Source organism: Sinocyclocheilus rhinocerous, unplaced genomic scaffold (assembly GCF_001515625.1).
Source record: "Sinocyclocheilus rhinocerous isolate Xijiao unplaced genomic scaffold, SAMN03320098_v1.1 scaffold792, whole genome shotgun sequence".
Classification (NCBI taxonomy): Eukaryota; Metazoa; Chordata; class Actinopteri; order Cypriniformes; family Cyprinidae; genus Sinocyclocheilus; species Sinocyclocheilus rhinocerous.
The window spans coordinates 2,809,549-2,817,551 of record NW_015626872.1 but is presented as its reverse complement, the minus strand read 5'-3'; the positions used below and the strand labels follow the sequence as shown (position 1 = coordinate 2,817,551).

The 8,003-nt window shown below is 41.6% G+C and overlaps 1 protein-coding gene across 1 annotated transcript; it reads right to left on the bottom strand.

The window, feature by feature from the left end:
• Nucleotides 1–1,364: 1,364 nt before the first annotated feature.
• LOC107720328 (T-box transcription factor TBX6-like) lies at nt 1,365–6,106 on the bottom strand. The gene is made up of 8 exons (XM_016528012.1): nt 6,036–6,106; nt 5,035–5,191; nt 4,572–4,839; nt 3,793–3,936; nt 3,578–3,648; nt 3,392–3,453; nt 2,978–3,239; nt 1,365–2,897 (listed from the first exon to the last, which is right to left on the bottom strand). Exons 1-8 carry the CDS (start codon nt 6,103–6,105, stop codon nt 1,367–1,369), a joined length of 2,565 nt encoding a protein of 854 aa, XP_016383498.1. The 5' UTR covers nt 6,106; the 3' UTR covers nt 1,365–1,366.
• Between the last annotated feature and the right edge of the window lie 1,897 nt (nt 6,107–8,003).

Genomic DNA, 8,003 nt, shown 5'->3' with positions numbered 1-8,003 from the left:
TCCATAGGCATAATGGTTTTTATACTGTACAAACCAGCCCTACACCAACCCTACCCCTAAACCTACCCCTCACAGGAAACTTTCTGCATTTTTAGATTTTCAAAAAACTTCATTCTGTATGATTTATAAGCTTTTGTACCTGTGGGGACCACAATTTAGGTCCCCACCGTGACACGAGTCCCCACGAGTCTGTGTGTATTCAGGTTTAAGTCCCCACCAGGATATATAAACCTGTACACACACACACTCACTCACTCACACACACACACACACACACACACTCTCTCACACACACACACACTCTCTCACACACACACAACACAACACCTGAGCAAATGCCATGCAGAGCTGGAATCGACCCTGTGATTATAGTGACACAGTGATGATGGTTAAAATACTGTGTGAGAGACGGATGTCGGTTTTATTTGTTTTCATTTTTTGTTTTAAATTCTCACTTTCACGTTCTGTCATAATCTGCATGTGTAATACTTTCTATAGGGAGTGAATTCAGGTAAACATGGGCACTTTTTGTAATTGAGATGACTGGTAAAAGTGCCCCAGTTATCCTTAGGCTTAATCTTTCTTACCTATCAAGTCATCAGAACCTATCAGTTATCATGACTGTTAGTGTGCATCAGCCATATTGTAATTTTTTGTCATGACTTTAAGTTTCAGCGAGTTCCTCACAATTTGAAGAATAGAGCATCGGGAAAAGCAAACTAAACTGTTAACTGTTTGCCTCATTAATTAATTAATTACCAACTAAATTAGATTTACCAATGTTTGGCATTTCATGACAGGAATAAAAAGCACTGTTGTGTTGTAAGGTATTAATGTTAAAGAATATGGAAAATCTTTATAGTGAGACTTACAGATCAGACTTAGAGAAAAGGTCTAGCAACTTTATTTTGCAGATGCCGCTTGGTTTCAAATTTCGGTTTCTAATGCAATGACGTTTAAATTATGGCGAAGTGTCCAGATACTTTTTGGGTCCACTATAGAATGTGGATTTATTATGTATACACACACACGATTATAATGAATAATAATATTAGTACAATTAAACTCATTCAAACTTTATTTTGTCATTTAAGCATATGTAGAAATAAGTAAAATATACATCATTATTCAGCTATTACATCAAGCATTAATCAGGATAAAACATAACTTCAAACCATCTCATGAACAGCGGAGATTTTCTTTTTCTGCCATAAGCACAAAAAGTATTACATTTTAAACTACAGTGTTTTGGTTTGTCTCTCCAATGCACAGTGCTTCCATCATCTTCAGAGCAAAGTCGTTGATTGATGCAGACATCACCGTCTCCTCGCAAACTTTGTCTTACGTGTTGTTTTTCTGTTTATTCTCAGAATACTGCTCTTGCACCAAGGTCAAAGTAAGACCCTTGAGCATGAGCATGCTGTGGCTGTGTGTAAATATGCCTTAGGGGTAAATGCAGGGAGGACCGAGGATCCTGGCAAAGACGGAGTGAGTAGGAAGGAAAAGGGTTATAAAGGGACGGGGGAGCAGAGGAGGAGAGCGAGGAGTCTAGGGAAGGGAGCAAAGAAGGGTGCAGTACCACATCTGGCAGATAGGAATTGAGCTGCGAGAAGCTGCCTATCTCAGAGCGAGCTACGGCGGGGTAGGCGTTTGAAGAGGAAGGGCATTGCGGATGGGTCGAGGCTGGATTAAACTGAGACAGTAACTGAGAGCTGTGGATTGGGGGAAAGGACTGGGATGGAATTTGAGCAGGGTTTGCCGTTTGGGCTGGGATGTGAGGGAAGGAGGGATTAGGGAATGACTGGGTAAAGGCAGACTGAATTTGGATTGTGTTTGGGATGGCAGGGACACAGTGGATGGAGCTAGATGAGGGCAGAGTCAGGCTCTGGAGCGGATGTGGGTAAGAAGTGTGAGCAGGGTTTGGGAGAGGAGCAGGAGCAGTGTGTTTGGGTGCAGGGAATAAAGGGACGGCGTATGCTGCGGAAGTGTGCAGTGCGTTGGAAACTGATTGCACCAAGCCTTGATGGCTAAAATTGGTGGAAGGGAAGGGAAAAGATCCAGTTGTTGGATAAACTGGGTTTGGAACTGTTGGGATGGATGAGGATTGGGAAACTGGAAAAGAACCAGTGGCTGGAGTTTGAGCAGGTCCAGAGGTACTCAAGCTGAGGCTAGGGTTCTGCTGAACATAGGGGAAGGAGAAGAGCGTCGGGTTCGGGTTTGAAGCTGTCATCATAGAGTTAGGAGTGGACTGTGCTGCCGGAGGGAAGGGGAATGCAGCTGGAGTCGAGTTTGGGTCGGAAGGAGTGGGAATTGGGTTGCACTGCGGCACTGGGGGGAAGGATAGACTCCTACACGGAGGGGATGATGGATCGGGGTCATTTGAGGACTGCACCGGAGGGAAGGGAAAGGCCGTTTGGGTTGGGTTTTGGATTGCAGGAGTCATTGCATTGGATGAGCCTAATCTTCCATCATCCACTTGATTTCGGCCAGGGTCAATCGTTAACCCAGAACCTTGACAAGAAGAGGGGGGGATGGATTGGAAAGGTGGATTTGTGGACGTATGAGGGCTTAGGTTGTCCTGGGATTGGTCTGTCGGAAGAAGAGCGTAGTAGGATGAAGAGGGGAGCAGGTACGGAGAGATGGGAGGGTATGAAGAGCCTGGAGGAGAGGTTGTCGAGGAGGGCATAGTCGTGGAGGTGTTCAGACCAGGATAGTCCGATGGAGGCATAGAGGAGTATGTGGGTGAGGGAATGGTTGAGGACGGCGGGAGCTCCAGGTCAGAGCTCTGTGTGGAGGAAACCACGGAATAGATGGAAGACGACTGAGGCAAAGAGGAGCTGAGCTGAGGAGTGGGGAAAGCTGAGGAGTATCCGGAGAGGCCCATCATTTGTCCAGACCTGTAATAAGACATAAGGCTATCTTTAATAAACACGTCCATTAACCACTGTTAGTGTAGCTGTGAGGTTATAGCACTTACCCATCCATCAGTGTGTTGTTTACATTGTTTTCAGAGGCTGTCTGTTGTTGACTCTCCATTGAGGAGGGAATCTCAGAGCTCAAGAAGGCCTGTCCAAGCGCGAGGGGTTGGTCAGAGACGGTCTGATCTGGGAGAGATGGTACTTCTGTGTGGAAACCCGAGTCTGTTAATGGGAGGGCGGTGTTTATCATGGAGAGGGCGGAGCTTGGGATTTCCACCGACTGTGGGAGGAGCTCCGTGGAATCACATGGGTCACATGACTCTGAGAGAGGGGTACAGAGAAAACAGCGTTTTATAAGCAGAACAGCAATATTTGGGAAACCATGCATGTTTTTACTAAAGCATTCTTTTGCGAAGAGAACAGAATCGGTGTAAAAAAGTATTTCTGAACATTGAGGTAGTAAATATGCTCACCAATATCCAAAGATTCCTCTTGACTGGACGTAATTTTCCTCTTTAGTCTGGCATCTCTTTGTCTGAGGAAAACAGAAAAATTATATTGTGCTCTCAGTCCAGCTGTCTAAAACATTTTTGTGTTTAAATAAGATATTATTAGTCTGCTATTAGTTAATTAATTGGTAATACTGGTGTTTAACTTACTTCTTGCAGTTCATGCCATACTCTCGAAAGCCTTTCGCAAAAGGATTTGAGTTTATCTTCAGTTCGGTGATCTAGAAGAAAACAATAATAATAAATAAAAAACACTAAGCAAGATTTTTCAGGAAAACAATTATTATTTGTACTAATGAAGAAAAATATTTAGCTTTTTTCACTAATAAGTATAAATTTTTTATGCATGTATATATTAATTTCACCTTGCTGTTCTGGTACGCAGTGACGGTAATAAACTGCATTTCAGGGAAGCTGAAGGAGTGCTGTGCTCTGCCCCACATCAGCACGTCTCGGGCCTCAATCACATGAACCCGCGGCTGGTATCGATGCAGAGAGTGGAGAATGATCTTCAGCAGAAAGAGAGATGCAAATCACCCTCAGAGTTCCTGAGCAGTCCTCCTACAAAACCTCAATTACAGTCATTATGCCATAAACATTTTACAGTTAACAGCTCAAATGTGTCCCTGCAGCACAAAAGCAGTGTTAAGTCGCTGGGGTATATTTGTAGCAATAGCCAACAATACATTGTATGGGTCAAAATTATACATTTCTCTTTTATGCCAAAAATCATTAGGATATTAAGTAAAGATCATGTTCCATGAAGATATTTTGTAAATGTCCTACCGTAAATATATCAAAACTTAATTTTTGATTAGTAATATGCATTGCTAAGAACTTCATTTGAGCAACTTTAAAGATGATTTTCTCAATATTTAGATTTTTTTGCACCCTCAGATTCCAGATTTTCAAATAGTTGTATCTCGACCAAATATTGTCCCAAATATTGTCCCAATATCAAAAAATTTACCCTCTTTGCACTATTTGAAAAAATATTATAAAAGTGTCTAAAGTATTGCAACTTCTGTTTCATTGTAATTATCCTTTACACTATTGAAACAGTGTTAGTGTAGTTTAAATAGTAGGATAGTAGACTTTTACAGCTAATTTGAATACAGATATTGAATGGTGCATTTTTACTCACATATCCTTGTGCGTCCAGAGTGTTATTGGTGAGCTTGGCCCGGTGGAAGGATATAGTGCGGTTCTGCCAGTGTTCTCCGGTGGCGGGTGAGTCCGGGTGGATGAAGACACGATCCGGCAGACGAGCCTCCGCTCCGCCGAACACCTGCCAGCTGCTGTCCTGAAACCGATAGCGAGAGGAATCCACAGGAACGATGTCTAAGAGAAGAATGTAACGCAGAGACGGGTTGAGCCCTGACAGCTTGACTCGCAGCTGAGGAAACATTCTCCTGAGGAGCCGAGAAGAGAGAGACAAGTTAAAGCAATGAAATGTGACCCTGTAAAAGAGAAATGTATAATTTTGACCCATACAATGTATTGTTGGCTATTGCTACAAATATACCCCAGCGACTTAACACTGCTTTTGTGCTGCAGGGACACATATGTCTCCAAACATGTCCTGACGCATACAGACGTGTGCTCACCTGCCCTTCTTAGTGACAATCATCTCAGTGCCCACCGTGCTGAACTGTTTCCACAGGGCTGCGTTCTCCAGCTCCATTCTGACGCGGTTCTGAGGCGTTCCAGCCGTCTCTGCAGCGGGCGACAGTCGAGGAGCGAGAGCGTGTGCTGGGGCTTCATCTGCCAGAGATGGGCCACATCTGCATCTTAGCATCACACTCTTAGAAATATACGTTCGTTATTGGCATTGATGCTTCCACGGAGAACCTTTAGCATCCATGCAGTCTTTACAGTTCTTTATAGTGGTTCTTTAGATTGTTAAAATGTTCTTCACACTAAGAAAAACGGTTCGTTTAAGCACTGTTCACTGAAAGTTTGTTTGGGGAACCCAAAATGACCCTTCTATGGCATTGCTTCAAAAAAAACCCTTTTGAAACCTTTATCAATGGCTTGATGAGCATCATATCAAGTCTTCTTATGCACTGTTAATCTCTATACAACACCAGATCTTCTTAGCACTCATTATACTTATTTATTCTTTATTTGCATTTTTGGTTCCATGAAGAACGTTTAACATCCGTGGAATCATTCCATTCCATAAAATGTTCTTCACAATAAGAAAAAAAGGTTCTTTTGAGAACTGTTCACTGAACATTTCTTTAAACTAAAACCTTAAAAAACATTGGAAATGTAATTAATATATTTTATTTCAGCTAATTGCTTGAGCATTTCTCATTTTCATATAGTTTAACTTGATGCACTAAAATAAGTAAACCTAAAACTGCAGTAAAAATGAATAAAAACTATATACATATTAAGAAAACAACTTTTTACAAAACTCATTCAAAATATACTAAAATAATATTACTTTGGGGAACCCCACTTTTTTTGTGGAACAGTGGAACCTTTATTTTTAAGAGTAAAATCTCTGCGATCACTTGTGTTCTAGCTTAAACTCGTGCAGATTTCTGCTAGCTTCTGTGGTTCTCTGGCTGACTGCAGAGACAGATCTGGAGTCTCTTACCTCTGTGGCAGCGGTCGCTCCGTCTCGGGGGTCCCAGGGCCAAACTAGGGCACATTTCCACACCCAGCATGCTTCTGGTAGACGTGCTTTTGGCTTTATCAGTTTTAAGTCAACACCTCGCTCACTGAGCTTTCACAATGGAGAAATACAGTTTCAAGTCTTCTGCTGTCTTCTTTCCTGCTTCTGATGACTGTTCTCTTCTTATCTTCTTTTCTAATGTCTCTGCGTTTGTCTGCTTGTGCATTATATAGGTGAGCGCACCTTCACACCTTTACCAAATGGTGTGGTCTTCACACGTCTTCTTCTGTTTCTTCAGCCTCCATCTTTTGGGCCCCACACTCACTGGCTAAATAAACACGGTTTCACATCAAACCTAAAACATCAGAGCAAGTCTGCTTCAGCATTGACTGTGTTCCTTTCTAGTGACTAAAATGAGTGTTTAGTGGTTTTTAGACTCTCTGAGTTGTATTAGCTAGTGTCTGAGTTAACAGGTATCTGTGATTCTCTCAACATCTTATTGATCCACATCACACTCTACCCACAGCAAGAAAAATTATAAGTTAGATTTTATACAGTAAATCTCTTAGACAGCAAATGGACTTTCACTTCTCAGATGTTTCTCCCGCAGCGAGAGCAAAGAGGAAGCTCAAGCTGAAAACACTGTGTGATGCACTGGGACTGTCTGCATCACTGTCCACGTCTGGATTCAGAGCTGATCAATATTAGATGTATAGGTCATCCTGAAGTGATCTGAAGTGTAATTCTGTCCGAGCTCAGCCGGTGTTTGACACAGTTTGGTGTGTAAGCAAAACATTCAGACACCTTCAGTCTTCTGACAGATTAACAAATGCTTCAGATGGTGTTTAAAGAAACCATTTTTAGGTTGTAGGTCAAACGGTCAGTTCTCATCACCCCGTTCCTCCAACAAAAACTCAATAGGATTGTCCATCGGCTTTTGGATTATTGCACAAAATAAGCTCTGTGACCAGCAGAAGTTTATGATTCTCACATGTTTTGTTCATCATAATCTTCTCAAACGAACACGACTTTAGACCCTAAATGCAATCGCTAGAAGTAAAAAGCTGAGCGATCTACATCACCACCGTTAAGCTTCTGAAACTCTTCAGTCTGTATTTTAAAACATTTTTCTTGAAAGTTAGAACAGTTCATAATGACAAACACAATGAGGCTGTGAAAGAAGAGTTTACCTGTTCGACATGAAGACGTTTAATGCAGATTTAGGCACCGCTAGTAAAATCTTTCTGCTGTAGAATGAAACAGAACCCGCTGATCTGTTAGCGTGTTTGCAGAAAGATGAGTGGCCTGCACACGCTGGGTCTGTTGTTGCAGTTGTTGTTTGTGAGGGGAAGTGGAGGTGTCGTCCGGCTCATTACTGACCGCAGCGCTGCACAGTTTATTGGGTCTGTGATGGCAGATAATGTGTTTATGAGAGCCCAGGTGTGTGTCTCTGAGCTACAGGAGCACAGCATCAGGCCTGAATGTGATGAGCAGTGTTGGGGAAAGTTACTTTTAAAAGTAATGCATTACAATATAGCGTTACTCCCTAAAACAAGTAACTAATTATGTTACTTAGTTGCTTTTTATGGAAAGTAATGCGTTACGTTACTTTTGAGTTACTTTTTAAATCTGGGCTGGGCTTGCTTGTTTGTTTTTAATATAAAAAGTTCTTCTTTTACAAATGTAAATACTCTTTCACGTATTGATCATATCGTTACATCCCTAATATCTTAAGTGTGTTTACTATTGTTCTTCTGCATTATTGACACACTGTTTTCCTGTTTGATACTGTAAAGCTGCTTTGACACAATCTGTATTGTTAAAGCGCTGTATAAATAAAGGTGACTTGACTTGACTTGACACTGGTTAATAAAATGGGATAAAATACATAAATGATATTTGTCTTATTTAACATATTTAATTATTGCAGGTTTGTATAATATTCTGAGT

What these genes read in the sequence shown, in the direction of transcription:
- LOC107720328 (XM_016528012.1), bottom strand. Translation starts at nt 6,105, where the DNA reads ATGCTGGGTGTGGAAATGTGCCCTAGTTTGGCCCTGGGACCCCCGAGA. An exon ending in CTCTGGACGCACAAGGATAT is followed by an intron (nt 3,937 to 4,571) that starts GTGAGTAAAAAT and finishes TTTCTGCTGAAG; the next exon opens with ATCATTCTCCACTCTCTGCA. An exon ending in CTGCGTACCAGAACAGCAAG is followed by an intron (nt 3,649 to 3,792) that starts GTGAAATTAATA and finishes GTTTTCTTCTAG; the next exon opens with ATCACCGAACTGAAGATAAA.